Below are 24,334 nucleotides of genomic sequence, written 5' to 3' on the forward strand. Positions count from 1 at the left end.
CCTTGCTCATCCCTGGACAGGGATACAATCTGGGCTGGAGGTGCACAGGGAGCACAGAAGACTGTGAGGGAGGCAGCTAAGGGGAAAATCAGAGTAAAACACAAATGCCAAAAGTTCTGATATGAAGGATTGTTCCAGTCTAAGACCAGGCACACCATCATGGAATGCACACACGTCCCTCACAGTTATTCCAGAGCAGTGCTGGAGGAGTCAATGACAGCATCCACCCCAGTGAGAGCTGTGTCCTGTACCTCAGGCACACAGGGTTAAAACACCACCAAAAAGTGCTATTTCAACACCAGTTCTACTCCAGCTTTCCACCAACCCTCAGCCATCACTCTGGACACTCATGCTGTAAAAATTAATGGAATGTCCCAATACTGGGTTCCACAGCACTGGGAAGTCAGGGCTCTGTTCTGCCTGCTCGGTTGGTACTCAGGATTATTTCCTACGATGACACCACACAGATTAGTTACGAACAGGCTCCGCTGCTGCTCAGACAGGATTACTCCCGAGGCTGCAAGAGCACGCTCCTACTAAGGCTGTTTTCTGTTCACAAAGCTGAATTTTCCTACAGAAAGCAGCCAGGGATGGATAGAGAGCAAGGGAACAGCCAACACGCTCTCCTCCAAACGTGGTCTGATGAAAGCTGAAACAGCAGATCTCACTTACAGCAGCCTCCTATTAAATTTTACATGTCGAAGCCGAGGCAGATTGCCTGGAGCCGAGGGCAGCAAGCCTGTTGATATCCAGATAGGAACAAACACGAGGAAAGCAGCCATTTTGTTGAAATTCTCCGGGCACTTCAAAAGATTTCCTAACAAAACATTCCATATAAAGCTCTGCCCAGAGAGAAACACCCTCAGTCCTTCAGCAGGGAATTTTTTTTTTTTTTTTTTGGGAGCTAACAAAGCAACCAAGTCCCACATATGCTTCAAACAAATTCCACTCCACCACAGCTTTTCACTGGAGGTATTTACATTTACTGTCCTTATCTATGTTGCCATGCTCCAGCACACCAATGCAAGCAGGAGATACACCAATAGAAAGCCCTACAAAGGTCTGGACTTCACCAAAGAAGCATTATTAATTCAAATAAAACTCCTTAATTTAATAGAATTTAATTCAACTGGAAGCTTCATCAGTGATAAGAGTTAGAATTCTTTTTGCTGTCAAAATAGGAAAGTATGAGTCGGAAGGAAGAATCTGGATGCACTTAAACGCAGAAATGAATTATAAATTAAATACTATTAGAACATTAGCTTGAATCAGAATTTCCAAGCAGCACAATTTGCTGAATGACAGTTGGGAGCACTTGATCCATTCATGTTTCCATCCATCAAGACGAGCTGCATGGTTAATTCTTGATGTTATTACAAAGAAAAGCACATTTTACAGCTTCTCCTCACATGCTGGGAATCAGTTCCTGGTTCAGTTTCAGCATTTACTGCAAATAAAAACCATTTAAGAACTTAAGCTCAGTTCTCCAGCAAAATCCTTTCTCCCAGAGATATGATATTGATTAATTCTTTGTTTTGTTTCTTTCCACATCATGGCTGGTTTTGTTTTCTACCCATGGCAGCTTCTGCATTTTGAAATTTTCATCCCAACTGCAGCACGTCCATCCCAATAACAGAGGCTTTTACAGCAATAAGGAATTGATGCCACTTCCAGTTGGGTTTTCTACACAATTGCTTTGCACTTGTGAATCCAAGCAGATGCTCCAGAAACCCTGGCTCTGCCCAAGCCTCAGAAGTCTGTAGAGGGTTCAAACCTCAGCAATGTCCACTGCTGTATTCCATGGGGATACAAGGCTGGGTTTACATTTCACAGCACAAGGAAACTGATGGTTTCACATCAGCTGACAAGACTGAGGGCTTGGCTTGGTGGAGGAGCAAAGAGCCACACCACAAGCTAATGCTGGTCTGAAGCCAAGCAGCACAAACATCTGCTCCAGTGAAGTGGCACCTGGGGACAGCCATCACACCACCACTGTAAATATTTAACCAGCCAAAACCCCATCATTTGCAACAGGAGAACACCAAGTGGAAACTTCTGCTGCCCAGCATCTCCAAGGCTTGTCATGTGCACACTGTGCCATAGGAGAAGCACTGATAAATACCTAGAGGTCACGTTTAATGGCAGTGGGGAGAGGAGAAGGAGCCCCATCATGAGACTGTGACCAACACCAGACACCAAAGAGCTGCTTCATCACATAATAACCAAGGGGCACCAGCCCAAAATTCTGCAATAACCTGATGTCTGCTCCACTTGCACCCCCTGCTCTTCACCTGCACCTCTCCCAGCCCCACACAGATAATTTCAGATACAACAATACACCTAGAAAGTGACTTAAATCAGCTTTTAACCTGCTAAAACAGATCACAGTATAAAGGTCAGCAAAAGGTTTGCACTGTTCTGCAAGTGCACTGAGTGACCTTCATTTGTGGAGATCCATTCACATCCATTCTTCCAGGGGACAATTACAGGAAATCTTACAAGCACAAAACCTCATTTCTAACAGCTTAGTAAAATTCCCAGGAAGCCAGCACAGAAGATGAGATCCAAACATTGAGTACTTCCAGGACATGATCTCAAACTTGCTAGATTTAACCACTACCAACTGAGCACACTGAGAAGCTGCTGGAAAACTTCCGTGTAATCTAATATTCCCTGGCTCAATTACAGCCAGAACATGAGAGGGCTGCTGCGAGGAGAGGATAGCAGCTAAAGGACTCAATCTGCCAACCCCTCCGTGCTCTCTCCCTCTGCCATCCCCTGGGGTCTGGGAGAGAATCACACCACAGACATTTCTCCACTGGCCATATCAGGGTTCACATGGACAGCACAACACGTGGGTGGATCTCGGATACTTCTCACCTTCCCCTCTGAAATAATAAAAACATCAGTACTGCTCATTCTCTGTACCCCATTGAGGGGATAGTCTTTGCATCTTACATACTACTGAAGCCATATCAGAAGATATGGTTCAAACTCTAAAGCATCTGAAAATGTACCAGTTTCCTGCCATTTCTACACAACTCCACAAGAAGCCAGCCTACTCCCTGTGACTGCTGTCATCTGCTGTCCTCCATCTGGCATTTGCCACCTCACTATAACTTCCCATTAACACATACAGAGCCTTCAACTTTGACACCGATCATCTCCTCAGCTCCCTACATCTTTCTTCATCCCGTTAACTTCCCTTCACACATCATCTCCTAATTCTGAAAATTAAGTTTTACAGAGTTACTGAATTAGTACCATTACGTGATGGCACCAAACGGTAGCTTAATCTGATGATGTTTGTAGTAACTTACATGCACTTTACTGACTGTTTCCAGCTCTGATGAACATACGTTCTTCTAGCAGGGGAAGATAATAAAAAGCAACTTCAGCGAAAACTCTATTACTTCAGTTAATTGGTTCAAGAGACAGAAATGAAGCAGTCAGCTGCTTTACATTTTCTCAGAACCTTTTGGAAAGCTTTCAGGTTAATGATTAGGAGCTGCAATGAAGAGCCATTGTCTAATAGAGCTTTTAAAAGCAGAAAAAAATACTAAAGCAACAATTCCAGGATGAATTAGCAAATTTGGAAATGCAGAAACTGAATTCGCACTGTAGTACGTCTAAATAAAAGAAGATGGCATGGATTTGCCCTGTTGCTCTCAGACAACTGCAGAAGCTCCACCATCAACTCAACACAAATTAAAAACGACCAGGGAAGGCCTCTTCCAGCATTTCAGCTATGCTCACTTCCATAGCAGGACAGCTAGGGTTGATGACAGGACGCAGAGAGACATTAACCCTTATTTTATACATTTAATCTGAAGAACACTTTGATTTCTACTTCCTTTTTCTATAGTTCTGGAGTATAAAGCCCATCCTTTAAAGAGGAAGGACCCACAGGTTCTGAGCTGATGTTTTACTACCTACAACAGCAGTAACACCCAAAGGATTTCTCTCTTCCTGGTATCCCCCAGCACAAAAAAATTCCAACATATGAACAAAAGCTCAGCAAAGCTGGGTAGACAACACGAGCCCCAGCTCTGGTTTCTCCACTGAGCAACTGCAGCTGCTGTGCTGAGCACCGAGTGGGAGCACATGGGTGCCAGCGTACACTGCACAACGGCTTTATTCAACCCTATGCCTCCCACTCAAGGATTTGCAAAGACTTGCCTTTAAAAAGAGTAGGAGAAGGTGATGGCATCATTTCCATATAATTCTTCCAGTTTACTATTTCAGCAGCTCCATAATATCTCCCCATCCGCTGTGGAGGAAGCAACAGTCCCCAGTGCTGCAGCCAGGCTGGGCACAAGATGAGAGCAAAAACCCCGCAAGTTTTGGCTACCACGGATGTAAAGTGCCTGTGGTTCATCCAGGTAAACTCCTGGTAAAGTCCCTGGTAATCACCAAGTTTCCCCTGAAGTCAGACCTTTAGTCAACATCCAGTGCCACAGAGCTGCTCTGACAGGATGAGACCCCATGAAATAGAAATGGATATTCAGGAAATCAATAACAGACCTCTGTGTCCCCATCACAAACAATGCACGGTCACCTTCCCTGCTTGTCAATAGAACACCACTCCCACAACCAGTGCCCACAAAGCATATCTGAGCCTACTTCCCAGTGACACCACTGCTCTTCCAGACCTCCAGGTTCCATTTTTCCTCTTCTATCCAACATGACCCCAATTCTATTGAAATTCTCATCCACCACACTTAGTTTGGACCCACCACACAGTTACCGCACTAATCTCATATATGGATCACAAATGTGTCCAGCACTATCAGACACAAAATCTTGGGTTTTCTCCAGATCACAAGCATCCCTAAAGCAGAAAGAACACCATTAGATACTTTCAGTTCCATACAGTCTCTAGAAAACTACACACAGGGACAGTTTCAATTCTTCTCTCAGACCGGTATAACAACTCACTAATGCCTGGCTTGAATAAAATATACTGGGTTACTTCAAGAGGAAAGCAAAAGCACATTTTGCCACAGGAGAAAAACTATACTGAATGAAGGCAGTGAGTGACAGTAAATACCAAAACACCTTGGCTTGGCCCAAGAGCACAGGTCAGAAATCTCTCCCCCTTCACAAGATTCCAGAGAGGCCAAGGAAGGCTCTAGACACCCAGAACGGCTTAGCTATGCACCAGCTCTATTTCTGCCTGTGAGATGAAGTGACAGCAACTTGGATTATGATTTTAATCTGAAATAGGGCAGTAACTGGGCAAGACCAGACCAGCTCAGAAAATATTTATTCAACAGCAACACAAGCTCACACAAGCACTGGCTCCCAGACTTGCCACTAGAGTCAGTGATGGAAGCAGGAGTGACCAGACACAGGAACTGACTGGGTAAAGGGGGTTTATTTTAACTGGTTTATTTTAACATCAACAGGATCGCCATGTCACCAGACAGATGAGTTGGCACAACCTGGACAACAAGGACTTGCTTCCAAGAAATCTGTTTGTCGCAGTCTGCCAAAAGCCATGTGTGAGGAACATTAAAGCTGGGTCTTCCCATATCAACAGACTCCCAAATATTCTTGTCCCAAAAACTGTAAAGCATATTGGGGTATACTCTGATGCCAGGTACAGCCAAAGGTCCCACTTTTTTCCACCATTATCCCACCACCTACGAAGGGCAGGCCCTCATCCTCTTCACCCCAGTGTCTGGGGGCTGTATTCACCTGGCCTCCCAAATAGCAGATACTGATAGTAAACTGTGGGAATACTGACAATACCTACTACCACGTATCCTCAATGTAACCACATGAGCCTGACAGAAATACACTTCTTTTTTTAAGGTCTTTTATTAGTCAATGTTGGAAGGACTGGAAGTGGCACATGTCAGGGCAGCTACCCATCAAGTCGATAAAAGGAAACAACCCAAAGCACATTTTTCATGTGCTGTCTTCAGGGACTCAACTCCTGAATGAACTGTGTATTTCTGGGAAAGTACAGGTCTGCTGATGTGAGCTCCAGAAACTGTCCTGTTTGCAGGCAGAAATGGATGTTAAAGGAATAAAGCTGAAAGATGAACTGCACATCTGCTTTCTTCCTTTAAATCATTTTGTATGGGTCTTCTGGAGTCTCAAAAATGCTTTCCCTCCTCTTTTCCCTCGCTCCAGTATGAATTGGTACATTAACTTGGCTCTTTCACCACTATGTGCACTGCCAGGGCCCGGCCCAGAGCCAGAGGCACCCAAAGGACTGTACCCACATCCTGGGATTTATAAATCTGTGGGAGACTGGCAATGTTCCTCCACACCAGGGAGGAAAATGCTGGCTCTGCTGGCTCCTTCTTCCAGCAGCTCATGCAGCATGAGGAACAGGCACCTCAGCTCTGGCCAGTGAATGATTTCCCAGTTAACAGCACCTAGCATTTCATGGAATTTGCACACCTTTTGGACAACAGAACCTTGCTTTTGCTGCTTTAAGCACATTCAGAGACACCACCCAGTCCAGGGCAGTGTTAGGAAGCTGCTATCAGCAGATGAGTGGAGGAAGTATCAGAAGCAACTTGAAGAAATAATGATACCATGGCATACTTGAAATGTTTAGAAGAAATCAGACAAACTCTAGGAGGATGAAGGTGCTTTTCTAATACTCAGCATCACAGTTGTACTGGGAAGGGTAAATTCCCAAAAACTTGTGGATTTTTTCCACAGCCTATTTCCATGGCATGTCTGTCTGTAGTCTGAAACATGTGCCATGAAAACAACGAATTGATTTTCTCAGTTAACTTAAGTTCTCAGCAAAGGCTCCCAAATTGTCCTCCCAGATGATGATTTAAGGGGGTCCCCCTCTTCAGACAGCATGCAAGCAGAGGATCAGCCTCCAAGGACGTTCAACACCAATGTGTCTTTCAAACACTGCTGGTTATGTCTCAGGTTTTGAATTATCTGCCTTCCCACCTGCTTTTGTTAATGGGCACTGCTGGAGAACACCTATCACAGGGTGCTTGGGCACAAAGATACGTGAGTTGTTAAATACAGAAGATATAATCCAGCCAAACTCTGTATCACCTCAAGACAACCACTGCTGCTTCCTGAAAATCACCGGATAACCTGATTATGAACAGAGCTTTATCCCCAGAAATTAGAGTCCTCAGACTCACAGGTATTTGGGGGAAATATCTCACTATGCCAAAAATCTCACAGTAACATGCCTGTGCAGCCTGGCCTGGCCAGTTCAGAACATTATAATTAACATTTTCCAAACGAACATACAGACAGGAAAAGAAAATGGTAAGGGATAATAACTTCTTCCGTGAGCACAATGAGGTGGCACCCACAAACCCCTGCAAGTTAAAGATTTACTGTGGTAAGTAAACAAAAGCCATCCCAATGAATAACTTCTCTCATGGAAATGGCCAGGTTACCTCAAAAATATTTGGATACATAGTCACTGGTGGCATGCAAGTGTTAACTTCCTCATCAACAGCATGAATACTGTGAAAAATGGGCTTAGCACAAGAATTTTTAGCCAGGGGTGATTTACATGAGCATTTTTGGAGAACAACAAAAAAAAAAATCCTTAACATTTTTCTAGTTTCTCTTTCTCCTCCAGGCCCTAGTGAGGTGAACACTTGGCACTTTTCTTCAGGTCTCTGTCCTTCATTGCTTCTGATTTTGTCCCTTCTTCAAAGGAACACCTACTTTTATGATCCATTCCCTCTTCACTTGGGCAAAAAGGAAGTCTTCCCATTGCAGGGAAGCATCATCACAGTCCACAGTATTTTAGGAAACAAAAAAACACATTCCTCAGGGTGATTTCATCTCCCCATCACAGGCAAAGTAAGTTTTAAACACTCAATGTCACCCTGACAAACAGGCTTCAGGAAATCCATTCTGGTGATGCCTATGCCTTAGTCTACAACTCTCAATCAAGAAAAAAACTTTAGCCATCTTAAGAAACTCTTTAGGCCCAGGAAACCACTGCCAATGCAGCAGTGGCTTGGGGATGTAATCTTTGGCAGCATCTTGACACTGGCAGCAGCCCCAGCGCAGATGTGGTTGTGGCTTGTACCACTTCCCTGCAAAAAGCAGCTTTACCTGCAAAAGCACTTTGTTCTGCTGGCACAACCTGCATCTGCACTTAGAAAACCTGCCAGCATCCTTTCCCCAACAAGCCTCTTCTAGCTCAGATCATTTTTTAATGATGACTTTGCAGTTTATTTACCACACTCTGCTCATTTATTCTTACTTAGTTTTACAGCCAACAAAACACAGCTCTGGCAACACATCCTTTTATAAGCCGGGATTTCCGCTACAAGAAGTAATTTTGCCTGTTTATACCCCAAAATGTTTTCCTCTGAGGGCTCTGCAGAAGCCACCTTTGAAGAAAATATATTCTGGAGGCATGAGGAGTTTAGCAATCACTTGTTCACTCTTGTTCCCAACAAGATATACCTCCAAGTCTAACTGCAGTCTCTAATTGCTGCAGGTATTTTTAACCAGCTACCTGAGCTCCCTGGAGTTAAGAGAAAAGAGTCTGGTGGGATCTGATACAGAAATAGCAGAACACAAGTCATAGCAGTGGGGGAAGAATGGGGAACCTCCAGCGTTTTCACCATTTTCTCATTTAAGGGCTCTGAAGACTTGCCTCTACACAGACTTGCACTCATTTTATCAGAACTGTTTCTACAGCTGTTGAGCCAAACCAGCAAGTAGGTGCAGATTCCCCATCTCTACTCCCTTGTGGTAGGGAATGGGAAACCTAGACATGCAATTTTGTATTTGATGGACTGCACACTAGCTGACAAGGATATCCCTTGTTCCTCTCCCATTAAAATATTACTGTCATCAAGACACTGGGCTTCTGCAAGAGAAAAAACCCACCTAATCAGGCCTGCCTTGTAACTGCTGTGCAGGGCAGCAAGAGGAATAATTACACTAATGACTGGTGAATAATTGAGTGCACTGAACAGGCTGGCACCCAGCCTTCTCCAAATCCCAGTGCTGCCTGCAGAAACACCCTGGCAAAGGACAGTAGGGAATTACACCATGGCACACGAGAGTGACACAGATCCCAAACACCCTCCCTCCAGAGTTTCAGTATCCATCATCCTTAAAGAGAACTCCAAGTCCTTACATTGCTTCCCTCCTAGAAGTTATCATCCCAGCCAGAAATAGTCTTGTGCACGTTTTCAAGCATCAATTTCAGCTCTATTAACAATACAAATAAGGACACCTCAAGCATGTCATATTATCAAGTAAAATAAAGAGACTGGTTATTACAGAACAACCAAATGCATATCTGAAATGTGTATAAATCAAAGAGCATCACCTTAATTTGCTCAGATGGCCTTTCAGTCATTACAGAGGTATTACAAACTATCAAAACAAAGACATCCAACACATTATTTCATCAGATCTTCATAGCGTACAGAAATTGTTAATTTTTTTATTGAATTGTTATTTTATATTATAGTTATTTTCCTCTACACACACTAGGTGAGATTGTACTCCAAGGACCTTCCAGTTTACACTGTCGCTCCCAGAAGAAAAATTATGCTACTACTAAGAGCTGGAATGTTGCTCTTCCTCCCTTTTTATTAAAAAGATGCCACTCAGCCCAGTTTTAACACACATCGTTTAATAACGCTCTGTCACTTCCAAGCTCCTGCTCTGGAATCCAACCTCAAGACATGGCTCTCCCACACTCTTCTTTTCACACCATTCCTTTCACTCCCTATTTCTCAAATCCTAGATGACTAGGATAAAGATAACCAGAAGTTAACTAAGTCTTAAGTTTTTCTTCCCACACAGGAAAGCTCATTGCAAGGGAGACTATTTATTCATGTGAGTCCTCCTGGTTTCCCCTAATCCCTCTCCACATTTCTATCTGCCAGACAAAGGAACGTTGATTGCATTTGTGTTTTGTTGCACAAGAACACACCAAAGCCACAGTTACCAGCTGCAGAGGGCATCAAAATTTTGAAAACCTCTCCAGAGCTCTTTCCAAAGTTAAATATGCACCTCTAACTAGATGTGCAAACAAAACAGACCACAGAAATGTTGATGTGTGGATGCACGTCCATTTGTTTTGATTTGAACAATTCAAACACTATCACTTCTGGCACCTGGAACAAAGCAGCTGCTCTTGGGGTCAGAGGGCTGAGCAAGAAAAGCAGAGAGGAGACACTTTTAACTGGAGAGTTCCCTGATTCCTTGCATTCTACAGCCCTGCAAATGGCTGCATCCAGGCAGACAGGGAATGGGAACTGTCCAAGACCAATATCCATGTAACCACAGCTCTGTGTGGGTGAATGTATCTGCACACCCCCAAAAGCACCACTGGGGATGAGTGTCAGACACTCAAACACCAGAATGGTTTGAGTGCATTGGTGTTTCAAACCAACCAAGACCATCCCAAGTGCCCCAACTCCAAAACCCAAAGGCAAACCCCAAAGAAGTGACCTGAGCGAAGCACTGCACTGTCACTACCTTACCAGGTCCACAAAACCATCAAAGCAAGCACAGGACAGTAAGAACAGCCACGTCCTGCTGTGATTTTGATACAAGGGTGTTGTTCAAACACCAGCTCCTTCCTCTGTGGCTCTGGAAGTGTTTTGCTGAAGAAAACAGCAAAAAACCACCTTTTGCAGGGAAGCATCCAACGCGCTCCTTCAGAGGTTGACCCAGTCACGAACACCAGACAGGGAAGTGGGAACTTTCAGAACCACTTCAAATTTTCATTTCTCTACCTTGGAAGAAACTCTCTTCAGGCTGCCTCCTTAGTAAGAACTGCAAATATTAGTTTAAAAAGAAAATCTTTGAACTAACACTCAAAGAAGTCAGTTATTTTGGCATTTGACTACTTTCAGGTCCAATTATACAGATTCTTCTGGTTCTGCTAAGTTTTTACTGTGTATTCTTCACTTTGAGAGGACTTCAACTGTACCCAAGTAGAACCCTTTTGAGCAGGAACTCCTACTCTATCCTGATTATCTGCTGGGAAGCAGAGTTTAGAGTCTGCATCCCTCATCTGGTGAAATTGTTAAACAGTGGATTCACTTGCTTGGACAAAACATCCTGATTTTTCAGACAGAACTTAGGAAATCTTCCCAATACTGGTGTAATTCAGCATACTGTGGGCAGTACATTCCAAAGATATTGCCCTACAACAGTCACAGACAATTTTTCTGAAATACTGCAAAGGCAATAAGCAAATATCCAAGCTCTTAATTTCAAACATTGGGATTATCTTCCTTCAGCTCTCAAATTCCTCAAATCACAAAGCAATGAAAGCTTCATCTGTTGTGAATTAAAATGCACATGAAAAGGCCTATTTGTGGTGTCACAATACATGGAGAGTCCCTCCCCTCAGATCAGGGAGCCTTTCACACCTCCATGCTTGAGACACAAGTACTGTCCCACAAGACCTAATTTTGAAGCAGATGGCCAAAATATGCTTGCACTGCTTGTCCCTGGAAACAAGAGGTGCCACATGGTGCTCTAGCATATCAGTTTTTAACCAAGAAGATACAAAACCAGGAATGTTTCAGAAAATCTGGGAAGAAAGACCTTCATGCGCCAGCATCAATAAGTGGGCACCAGTGGAAACCACCAGGAAAAGACCAAGAAGCCCAGATTTAGGTAGGTTGTACTCTCAATTACTAGCAGACTACAGCAAGAGCCACCTGCCCTCAGGGCTCTCAGCTACATCCCTGTCCCCAGCAGCTGTATTTAGCTCCTCTCCCAAATACATCCACACAGGACCACAACCTTTTGCCGTCACACAGACGTGCTGCAGCCTGGCAACAAGGACAGGCACTGCAATACAGCCATGGAGAAGCTGTGCTCTCCTCCCCAGCTGTCTGGGTTCCATGCTTCTCCAGAGGGAAGACATGTCCCTTCAAAGCCAATTCTTTGTTTCTCCCTTTTTACTAGGCAGTGGCAATGACTATCAGCTTTGTGATCCACCAGCTCAGTGGCCCAGAACTCAAGGCAAGACTGCTGGCAATGCCAAAATGTGCTGTAACTGTCCAAAACACTTTCACAAGGGCTTACTCACTTCTTCCAAGTGACTTTGATGCTGTCAAAAGCTATCTCAGTCAGGTTTTGGATCTGAAATCACTCCCAACATCTGGAAGAAGTTCTCAGTCTTTAAAAACAAGGAAAAGACTCAATGCCAATGGTTCTGCTTGAGTGTTGTTTATATACACTGGTTCACACCCTCACCGCAGTGAGCTGCTCTGAGTACCCGAGACAATGACCTGGCATTGCTACACCACCTAAACAAGGGATCACTCCTGCAAGAGCCTCTGCACTTACATGGGCATGCCAAATTCAGGAAAGGAACACACTTGTGAAGTATAATCTCAGTTATACCTGAAACAACTACTGAGGGAAGCCCTGGATGGCAGTTTTCAAAGAATTTATTTGAACACTGTTTCCATCACAGCTCAAGATCAAAAGCTAGAAGCAAGGCAAGGAATTCCATACAGGCCAAGCTCAGGGTTTCCAACACTCCCAGCACCAAACACCCGGGATGGTGAAGATACTTAAATATTATCAGCATTTCCATTATCACATCACTAATGATTTTACTCCACCTGACTGCCTCATCACCTCAGAGCCTCCTGCACCAACATCCCCCACAAAGCCAGCAGCCCTCTCCCAGTCCTCAGGCATCTGTATTCCGGGCTATGCTCAAATGCACCATTTGGCATTACTGAACGGCTACAAACCATCCCAAGGTGTTTTACAATAAATGAGGCTGCAATTTCCTTGCAGTTGCTGCAGCCACTAAATGACTTGATGAAATTCAGCAGCACTATGCACTTGTATGCACCCAACAGCCTCCAAACATCCTTTGTATCTGTCAGGGATCCAGTGTAGCCAGGCACCAAGAGACAATATCACTTACAATACTCAGATCCTGAAAATTCCAGAAGTACCAGAAATCTGGAGGACCCTGGAGTCCGGGAATGAGCTAAGTGGAAAGGGCTTCCAGCCTTCACAGTTACAGACAAATTCCAGGTTCTTTTTCCAGTTAACCAGGTCTCCTAAGCATAGGAAAAAATGGCTACCTTCTCCAGAAAAAAAAGGCTCCTACAAAGAAATTCTAGATGAAAACATTGACTTGCTGTTAAAACAAGCACAATGTGGAGATCAACCATCACTTCCTTCAACTATCACACCTGACACCAACAGCAGAACTACATTCTTAGTTGTTTCATTAATGGAGTAAAGGGGAAGAGAAATTAGTTTAGAAATAGAAAACTGAAAACTATTCGACAGGTGCCAAAGACACAGGACTGCCCTACATTTCTGAAGGGCATTGGAGCTTTGGGGTTTATTTGCTGTTACAAACTTGAACTCATGCAAGGTTAAAACTAAGGGGTCAGAGCTTGGGACAAGTATAAAAGGAGAATCCATGTTTCTAATGATGCTTTAACACCCAGAAATACCTCGTTTCACATCAGCTTCCACTTTATAGCAGAAACAACCCTTCTACTTTGCACAGCAGGAATGGTCCTGCTCACTGAAATTAAACCCACAGGGAATAGCAACAACTGTATTTACTATTTAGTTTTCAATTTACGGAAATAAACATTTAAAAGTAGCTTAAAAAAAAGTGTGTTTTCAGTTTCACTTTTAAACATCCCAAAGCACACTGGTCTCTCCATCTGTACGCCAAGGTCCCTAAGGAAAAGGTTGCCTTGCTGTCATTTTGGGAAAACTACATTGAGACAAAAGCAACCAGCATCAAATGTTTTCATATGTGGCCAACCATGAGATTTGCATTTGGCCTAACAGAAACACTGAGCACAAAGCAAATGGGTCACATTTAAGTACTAAGTTGAAATTCCTCTGGAGATTTAACAAGACTTTTCTACCTGGTAATGCTGAAATTTAAAGTAAAATTTTTTAAAAATCTATTATACTCAGATTTACATGTCTTGGCAGTCAGGAACAGACACCATGTCATTTCCAAAAGCTTTGGAGTGATTGTTTATCCAAGATTCCAAGAATGCTTTGTCACAATGAAGTTTATTCCATTCCTTGGAAATATTAAATGCATTCCTACCATAATGAAACACCTTATAAACACCACGTGACAGAAACATGGGGTTTAACACAGCATTTCCTCCCAGCATCATAACATTCAGGCCTCTGACATGAATTCCATTATCAAATAAGTAACCACACAAAGACGTTTGCTAATGCACCTCGCGCTGTGAGAGGACCCGGATGGAAGCAGCACCAGCCTCGAGTGCTTCCACCCACAGACTCCCACCTAATGCTTGTCAGGCAGTTCCAAGCACTCCAAATTTCCAAGATGTCATCTTTAGCATTAAATACAGTTTTAAACACGACCCTGTACAATAAGCAGCAGTTCCTGTTGCTCACTGGCAAATCATCCCTGCTTTGGGCAATATCTTTGGAATGTACTGCCCACAGTATGCTGAATTACACCACCATTGGGACGATTTCCTAAGTTCTGCCTGAAAATCAGGATGTTTTGTCCAAGCAAGTGAATCCACTGTTTAACAAGACCCCTCCTGTAACAATGGGCTTGCACTTGTCATGACTGAGCTCTATCTAACTAGGGCTGTGAACTCCAGGGGCCTCTGGGAAAAACCATTCCTCAACAAATACGGGTTCTCAACTTCAGAGTGGTCCGGAGTTTGGGCTTATTTTAATGGCAAAGCTTCTCCTAGCAAGGACCTCACCTTGCTTCCAAAGAAGTCAGCCAGTTCTATCATGTAAATGAGAAACCTGTACTTGCTGCAAATGTTCTCATGTTACATCTGACCTGGTCTGCTCTAGAAAATCTAGTTTAGAGCCTTTAATCAAGGCTTAGTGTTTTGAGCTAGACTAGGTTTTGTTGGATCCAGGAATGCCATGTCCTTCCAGAGAAAGCTCAGGTCTGAAGCTCAACATGCTCACAATCATGCAGGTCAGACACAACACCCAGCCATATCCAGGATCCTGATCCCTGCTGGGGGGTGGGGAAAGAAAACAAGAGGCTCAACTCCTTTTTCTGCCACCTCAGAGCTTCATCCCAGTATTTTCAATACCTCAACATTACTAAGTCCAGGAAGAATGAATATGGTCAGTGACATCACAACAATGTCACTGGAATGCTCCAGAAAAAGGCAGGCAAAAAGGGGAAATTAATCCCACCTGGTAATACTGGAATTGCACAAGGTTGCAACAAAGCAAGGAGAACAGTGGGCCAAGCCAGGCTACAGAAACACATCATGTGCTCTACTCAGAACAGAAATAAATATGCCATTCTAAACATTTTTCAAGTTTATTTTCAGAAAAAATCTAGAGCAAAAATGGAAATAGCAATCTGATATTAAAAAAAAAAAAGAAAAAAAAGAAGTGGCAGTGGATTATTTGGACAAATGTTCAGAGAGGAAGACCATGGGGAAGACATTCAACTGTGGGAAAATATCTTTGGGATGAGAAGCCTTTTGTTCCACAGCACCTCTCTGTCTACGTTTTTACAGTCCCTTGCTAACTTATTCTGCCAGCAGCTGGAAAACCACCAGAAATCCGCCCGTTTACTTAGACAACTAAAATTCCAAATACCATGGCAAATGGCTCTCTGCTTCACCTAATCACAAGGAGAGGATGGGAGGAATACTCTTAAGATCCACAAGTCTCAGCCAACCAACAGTGCAAGGTTAAGGAGTTATTCATACCCCTATTTTTGCATTTGCAGAGCAAGGGGAATTCTTGCTCTACAACACATGGGAGACAAATCAGATTATGAGCATAAGCATCAAATACTGTACAAAAACCACCACTGAACACCTGAAATCCTGCTTATGTCCAGACAAGAAAGAGCAAGTGTAAAATATTCTGAGATATTCTGAGACCTGCCTGGTTCACTGCAGGTTCAGTGGTCTTAGGGAGGCCAAGTGGTAAGAGTTTGGCACTGAGCAGATGTCTCCAAAAACCCATTCCATGCTATGGGTTGAATCACTTAGCTCCTATTTCTGCAAAATCTCCATCAGATCAAATCACTGCCCTGAAAAGTTCATGTTTTTTCACACACAGCTTGTATTTGAAAATGAACAAATGGATGGGAGCAAAAATTTAATGTGGTCCCTTCAACTATAGCCCTGTCAGCTAATAATTGCTCAAATGGAGTGTTTCAATACAGAGTTACACCTGCCATGACTCAGATACCTCCTTGCAAATACTCTGTGGGTCCCTGTTCTATTTTCCTTTCACTGCAGCTGCAAAACAAAACCCCATTTATACCTTACACTTGATCAGCAAAAAAAAAAATCACCCATTAGAGAGCACAAGACCCACAGCTGAAGTTTTCAGGCTGTACATTACATCTCCCTTGAACAAGTAAGTTCAAAGCACTCAAAAATGTAACCACAACCATCACTATTTGCTAACAAGAACCCACGGCAGACACACACAGACCAAAAGCCATCCAGTACTTGACTGGAACAAGTGAATCACAGCTCAGCAACCCAGAATCCGCAGCAGGATCCCAAGCCAATGTGACTCCAGAAAAGGTTTACTGAACCAGAAAAGCAGCAGCAGCAATCCTGGTTGGCTGCCAAACACAAGGAAATAAACAGAACTGAGCCCTGGAAGATTTCACCAGCAGCCACAGGAGTGAGGATGAGCAACTTATGAGCAACTCCTGAAGTATCGGCAGAAGTCAGGCCACTTACCTCGGAAGAGCCCAGAAATCTAATGGCAGGAAGCTGGCATTTAACAGCCATCCAGGGCAACCGAGTGCTTTCCTAATATCTCCTGATGCATTCCAGGGCCTAAGTTGGTTTTGGGCCCCGACTTAACCCATGACAATCTAAACAGACTTTGTGCACCCTTCTCTGCTAAACCAGGAGGAACTACTGCAAACCCCAAGCAGCAACTGGAGCAGGAGAGAAGCCACGGGAAGGTCGAGGGGGGTGGTTCTGCAGAGCCCAGCACAGGGTCAGGCCTCCCGCTGACACCCCGGGGATGGGACAGAACAAGGGGCTCATCACCTCAACCCATTTCTCTCCACTATTTCTGCAACTCACAGGTCGAGCACACAAGTCAAACAGCTTCAGGGTGGTGTAAGAGGAGGGCAAATCTACTCAGACCAGTAATCAGGACCTTCTCTAACAAATTAGTTCATGAAGAATATGCAGGTGAGTCCACCAGCTGGGTCTGGAAAATTCAGGAGCAGGAACACTCTCAGCTCTTCACTGGCAGCAACTTTTCCACCACTTGTCTTATGCAAAGATAAGGAATATGGCAGAGTCTGTTCAATACAAACAGAATGGGCCATGACTTTTGCAATCTTAATCATTAAACACAGACTCACTATTTTAATGACTATTTGAAAGAGTAAAAAGCTGAAGGTCCCCACTGTTTGCATGTCTGCCTGCCAACTGTTTCCCTCCCTACATCAGGATCGATAACTAGGAGCAAATAAACATCCCTGTTTAACCATGAGATCTTCTTTAACTGCAGGGTAATCAGCTAATCCGGGCAGACTCCTTTATTCACCTTTACATGGGCAATGCTATCAGTAAAGTTATAAACTTTAATTTGACTCAAGGAATGCCATTTACTAATTTAGCATGCAAATATTTTTACAGCTGTTTGCATCAAGCTCTGTACAAACTACAGGGGATTATAGCACATAAAGCAATATTTTAAAGTTGCTGTTACAGCCACTGCAGAGGACAGCCAGAGAAAAAACATTCACTGAGGCATCTCGTGTTTAAAGAGATTTACCAACACACACAACCAGCAAAACAACTCCTTTCTGGACACTGGATCCCTCATTACTTCCTATGCACAGATTTCTCATGCTATTCCCGTTGGCATACTGGAAAAGGGTAGCACTGCCTACCGACTCTGAGTAATCGTAAAGTATATGGGAACTAAAGAAATCCCATCACCTGAAGAAAAGTGAACTGCAACAGGAACTTGATGGTGAGCTAGAGCCGAACCTTGCCACGAACATTTAGAAAGGGATGCTAAACCGCTTCAATGGCTTGTTTTTTTTCCCCAAAAAACTTAGGAGCCAAGAAATAAGACTTAGATACTTTGATCTAAAGAAGGTAAATGTTATTTCAAACTCTATTTCAGTCTTAAAGAGACAGGCTTAAAGACTGAGAGTAAAAAAAGTTACGGTTGTGAAGGGATTGCTCGTACCCCTCCTGGTCTCTGCTGGAAATAAACACAAGGTTCAACCTCTATGCGTGGAGGGGGGAAGGGAAGGGAGACGGCAACAAAACCAGAGCGGTGCCTCTCCTGGAATTCCAGGGCTTGCCATGGACTCCGCGGGTTACCGAAGGAGCTGGAGGAGCTACACCTTGCCAAACACCATGAGAACGGAGCGGAATAAAGACAAAAACATAGATTACGGCCCCCAGCTCGCCACCACACAAAGAGGAGCCCTTTCAGTGCCAAAGGCCTCGTTCCCGACGCTTCCACAGCAGGAAGCGAGATCCTAGCCGTGCCCGAGGGGCCTCCCGGGAGACGGGGGTGACGAGGAGCCCTCTCCACCCCCAGGGTGTACCGAGAGGAGGCGTCCCCCCACCCCTCCAGCGTCGGAGGATACCGAGTTGAGCCCCCTCCAGCCCCGGGGGTTACCGGCAAGTGTGTGTGAGGCCCTGGCCGCGGACGGGCCGGCCCGGTGCCCGCAGGAGGCCGCCGGCCCGGCCCGCCACCCCCCGCGCCCCTTCCCCCGTGCGTCCGCCCCAGTCCCGGTGCCGGGGGGCCGCACCTGGATGACCTCGTTGACCTCGCGGATGCACTCCACCATGTGCTGCAGGATCTGCTCGGCCGTCAGCACCTCGTAGCGATAATCCTCCTCCTGCTCGGGGCCGCCGCCGGGGCCCGGTCCGCCGCCCAGGCCACCGCCGCCGCCGCCACCGCCGGGGCCCAGCCCGCCCGTGTCGCTGCCCAACAGCCCGTCGCGCTCTCCGCCGACGCGCAGCCCGGGCTCCACCAGCTCCACTTCGCCCAGGTCCAGATTATCGTCGGGCTCGTCTTCTTCCTCGTCCTCCTCGTCCTCCTCCGCGCCGCTGTCCTCGCTGCACTCCTCGTCCTCGTCGAACTCGTAGTTGTACCCCTCGTCCGAGTCCATGGCGAGGCGCTGAGGGAGCGGCGGCGGCTCCCGCGGCCTCCCCGCGCCCGGCCCCGCCGCCGCCGCCGTTGGCCCCGGCCCGGCCCGGCCCCGCCGCGCCTCAACCGCCGCCAACAAAGGGCCGCGGCCGCCGCGCTCCGTCACCGCGCGCCCCGCGCGTCACCGCCGCCCGCCCGCGCCTGCGCGCCCGCCGCCATCTCACCCCGCCCGCCGCCGCCATCTTGGGTGCGCGACACGCCCCCACCCAGCCCCCGCCCGCCTCATGCCGCCGCCGCCATGTTGAGTGTGGCGCGGCGCCAGGGCGGCTGCGGGCGGGAAGCGCCGCGGAAACACCGCACCCGCTGTGGTGGGAAAGATCGCCGAGACCGTCGAGTCCAACCTGAGACCCAACATCATCCTGCCAACCGGACCACGGCACTGAGTGCCACGTCCAGTCCTTCCTTGGACGTCTCTACGGATGGGGACTCCACCATCTCCCCATCTAATGCCTGACAACCTTTTCCATGAAGAAATTCCTCCTGATGTCCAACCCAAGCCTAACCTCAAGTCTACAGCTTGAGGACGTCTCCTCTTGTCCTGTCCCCTGGAAGCAGAGCCTGACCTCCCCAGCTGTCCTCTCCTGCCAGGGAGTTGTGCAGAGCCAGAAGGTCCCTCCTGAGCCTCCTTTTCTCCAGCTCCCCCAGCTCCCTCAGCTGCTCCTGGTGCCACAAATATTAAGTGATTGGAATGGACCTTAAAGCTCACCTCATTACACCCCCTACCATGGGCAGGGACACCTTCCACTGTCCCAGGCTGCTCGAAGCCCTGTCCAGCCTGGCCTTGGGCACTGCCAGGGATCCAGGGGCAGCCACAGCTGCTCTGGGCACCCTGTGCCAGGACCTCACCACCCTCACAGGGAACAATTTCTCCTCAGTATGTGACTTAAAATGTCCCTTTTTCAGTTTGTACCCATTATACTGTCCTATCCCTACAGTTCTGATGAAGCTGGAGGGGTGGGGAAGCAGAAGGTTTGGGAGGGTTACCAGCTTCTCCTTCTGCCCAGTGATGAGACATGAGGTGGAGCTGGGGCATGGAGCCCTTCTGAAGTGTACTGTGGGTCAAGTGTGGAGAAGACTCCCAATGCAACCATTAAATTGAGTGGTCTCTAGCAAGCGACTTGTGAGGACAATGTGATACAAATATGAGGGGAATGTGAGGGAAAGGTATAGGAAAATAGGTTGCACTGCCTCAAAATCAGAATAACATTGCACTGAGACCCTCCAGGCAGAAATTTCTAACCATTCCATGGGATAAATATGAGCCCACCACCCCTGGGATGACCCTCACTGTGCTCCAGTGTTGCCTTCTGGTCTGTGAAGATGGTGCTACTGGGTTTTCACTGGTGCCAGGTTTGATTCCCTTTATTCTCTGTTAATTTGGCATTTTGCAGAGAGAAAAACACCTGAGGTTTCATCCCCAGACCAGGGATAGACTTTTTTACCTTCTGGGTTGAGAAGTGCCCTGGGCAGTTCAGAAATGCTGTTCCCGCGTGGTCTCATCCCTGCCAGAACCTCTCACCTGAACTTGAGCTGCTAGCAAAGGGCAGGATGGGCACTGAGGTGCTGCAGGGGCTGAGCACCCTTTGTCTCAGCCTTCCCTGCCTCCAGCATCAGCTGTGCTCAGCCTGATATGGAGGAGGCTTGCTGGGCTCATTGTCTGCAGCCATTCAGGGAGCTCACGGAACTCCGGTTGGCTTGGAAACAAGGCTGCAGTCTGGCCCAGAGGAGAACCAGCTGCTCCCCCCTCTCCACCACTGCTCAACATGGATGTGAGAGCTTGGCACAGCCCCGGGAGGGCTCCAGGGCCACCTTCTCCCACTGGTGCTCACCTTCCACTTCCTCATGCCCTGGGGAATAATTCCTTCTCAGAGTGAAGTGGGGTCATCTGGATGTGGTGACGTTACTCTGCCAGGATGAAGATGAGATTCATCAGGGTAGTATGTGGTGTAGGTGTGACAAATTTCATCAGCTCTTTGGGACAGGAGTCATCTGCTGCAGCAGGATCCTGCTTCCTGCTTCTGTCTCACACAAATCCCTTGTGAAACAGGAAGAAAATTAGAAGCTGCATCCCAAAGGATGTTTATTTCCTGCTGAAACACAGCATTATGATGGCTGCAGTGACAGGGGTTTACACATGCAGGTGCCCTCAGGGGTCCGGGGAGATTAAGTGTCCAATGGCCTGGGAGATGTCTCTAGAATCCCTGCTGGGTACCCGGCTGTACCTTCAGACACACAGGCAGCACCCTGAGCTCTGCTCTGCTCAGGTCAAGCACACAGGGGGTGTGGACTGGGCATGCTCATTGCCTCATGCCATGCTACCCAGTCAATAAAGCCAGTTCTCTAATTACCCAACTTAGGTGGAATTGCAAAGGCCAGAGCTTTAATCATCCTGCCCTACATAAATGTAAGTAGCCCTCACTTGGTTCAGCTCCAGATGCACCATCTGGACATCTGCCAGGCTGGTCCCACCTCACACATCATGTGTGGGCTCAGGGGATTGCTCCAGGTCCTCACCCGCTGCTTCTTCCCCACGGGGGACTGTGTGTCACCCCCTGGGACTCTGAGCTAGTCTTGTTCAGCTGGTGGCATGCCCAGCTCCTGGCCAACAATGACAAGGCACAAGCCATTTTGGGGCTGCTCATTTGAACACGGGACCCCAAGAAAGGCACTGATCAAACAATGAGGTTTGGCTTTATTGAACTTTGGTAGCTTTGAACACAAAAATCCTTGGCTGAGGTGATCTTCCCCTCGGGGACAGACCTGGGTGCGTGTTTGGGAAGCAGCTGTTCCTGGGAACAGGGACTGGCCATCTCCAGGTGCTCCAAGAACTTCCCCACAGCCCTGTCCTGGCCCTAGCCAAAGCTGCAGAGCTCAGCCCAGAGTCTTGCATGGAGCCCAGAGAAAGGAGGTTCTGCAGCCAGGCTGGGAGAGCTGGGGGTGCAGGCTCCAGGGAGAGCTCAGAGCCCCTGCCAGGGCCTGAAGGCGCTCCAGGAGAGCTGGAGAGGGACTTGGGGAAGAAATGGAGGGACAGGACACAGGGAACGGCTTCCCACATCCAGAGGGCAGGGTTCAATGGGATACTGGGGAGAAATTGTTCCCTGTGAGGGTGGAGAGGCTCTGGAACAGGTTGCCCAGAGGAGATGGTGGAAGTGTCCAAGGCCAGGTTGGACAGGGCTTGGAGTACCCTGGGCTAGTGGAAGGTGCCTCTGTCCACGGCAGGTGCTGGAACAAGATATTTTTAGAGGTAGGGACCTACCTTCCTACCCAAACCATGCTATGATCCCAGTAATAAATATTTATAAACAGTGATGAGATCATCCCAATGACGTCCCACAGATAAAGGAAATCAGTTCACCTTCTACAGTCCCAGCCTTATCTTTCCCAACTGCAAGACAGGCATCAGCATTTTGCAGCCGGTTACTCCAGCAACAGTTACACTAATGCATCTCAAAAATACCTTTTGGAATAAAATTTTAGCCATGCCTTTTGCAAAAGGCCTTTCTTTATTTTGAAATTTCCAATCAATGGTCACGTACGAAGCCCTGGTCACCCACCAGTTTCTTGTAGGTGGTTGCCAAAATGTACCTGAGAAAAGCAGGGCTGCTGCCTTTACCTCATTTGGAGGGGATCTGCACTGTCTCTGGGGATTTTAGGACTCCAGCTACTGAGGAAAGCCAAAAACTGCTCTTCTGCCCACTCTGAAAAATGATTTAGATCTCCATAGACACCTGGTGCTTTTTCACTTTATTCTTACAAGAGCTTAATTACCCAAGTGATTCTGGTAACTGTTAACACTGAAGCTGACAAGAATAAAATATTGCCTTGCAATCACCTTGCTCCCCAAAGTTAAGCACATGCTTACAGGATTTATGGGAGCATCGCCTCTGGGCACAGGGAGTTTGTCATGGAGCATCCACAGGCTCTGATTGATTCCACCTCAGCCCCACAGCCGTGGCTGGGAGAAGCCAGGGACAGCAGCCACATGTACTCAGCCTCCACAAGAACTTGCAGCATCTCCTCGTGACAAGCCCTGATTCGTGATACCAAAATGCTGTGAAAGTGCTGGTGCCCCACACCACAAACCGCCTGCAGATTCAGGGTGAACCTCCCATCCCACCCAGCCTCTTTCCTGCTCCCGCATTCCTTGAGGCAGGCAGGATCTCTGGAAAAAGCTTTTCTTCTCCACCACCAGAGACATACAGAGTTCCCATGCTGGGAAAAGGAAATCCAGAAGATTTCCCAGTGCCTGGGGTTTGATTTTGGATGTCTGCACACTCCTTAGCAACTTCAACCATAAGAATGGGCTGAGCAGCCCCTCAGATCACCACTCCAAATCTGTACAAGCTGGAGATAAACCAGAAGAAAAAAGGCTCTGAGATAACATCATCTGGGAAACCCCACCAGGCTGAGCTTGAGTTAGGACCCCAAATCCTCTACACTGATGAACATCTCTCACTTCAAGCTTTTTGCTTTAAGCTCCACTCTCAAGCTCATAACTGTTGAAATACTTCTCCTCGCTGCTGCCTGCTCACTCCAAGTCTCCCAGACCTCACTTTCCTCACACGGTGCTCTCCCAGCTGAAGAGGTCCCTTCTCTTAAACTCCATCTTTGTGGAGAAATTCATTCAGCACATGCACCTGCTAAACCATTCGATGGCAGCACTGATAAGTGGTGGTCTAGCTGGGAAGGTAGAGACATGGAAATGAGTTATCCTGTGCTTTGAAAAGCACTGGAATGAATCCTTGTGGCTCCAAAAGCATCCTGCCATACACTAGCCTGCTTTGGGCCCCCAAAACATCAAGGTTCCTCATAGGCTGAGTTGTTAGAGCTGGTGAAAATACCCTGAATGTGGATTTAGCATCTCATGCTTAGGATCTTCTTTGTGCACATGCTAAAGCTCCACCAAATGTCTCTGGGGGCTCCTGCTGGGGGGCCTTCTGCTTGATGATGAGACACAACATCCCTGAAATACAAAGATGTGCAACAGGAGGGTCTACACCTGAAAAGACCTGGCACGTGCTGACCACACTCCCTCAAGATCACCACCACAGGTAAGGACACTTCAACTCTGCAATCCTTGTTGCTTGCAGTCCAAATCCCATCATTATTTTACCAAGGATTAAAGTGATGGTAAACAAGCAAATGGAGACAGTAGTTTTGCCCAGAAAGAGATGCCAGAATTCAAGTTAGAGGTATTTCCAGGAGA

At 46.7% G+C, this 24,334-nt stretch overlaps 1 protein-coding gene across 1 annotated transcript in view; it reads right to left on the minus strand.

The window, feature by feature from the left end:
- Nucleotides 1–19,163, minus strand: part of ARIH1 (ariadne RBR E3 ubiquitin protein ligase 1) — a 50,184-nt gene extending 31,021 nt beyond the window's left edge. The window contains exon 1 of the mRNA XM_021554262.3: nucleotides 18,728–19,163. Within this exon, the coding sequence (XP_021409937.1) occupies nucleotides 18,728–19,090 (363 nt within the window). The 5' untranslated portion in view covers nucleotides 19,091–19,163. The remainder of the gene's footprint in view (nucleotides 1–18,727) is intronic.
- Between the last annotated feature and the right edge of the window lie 5,171 nt (nucleotides 19,164–24,334).

This window comes from Lonchura striata, chromosome 11, assembly GCF_046129695.1.
Source record: "Lonchura striata isolate bLonStr1 chromosome 11, bLonStr1.mat, whole genome shotgun sequence".
Lineage (NCBI taxonomy): Eukaryota > Metazoa > Chordata > Aves > Passeriformes > Estrildidae > Lonchura > Lonchura striata.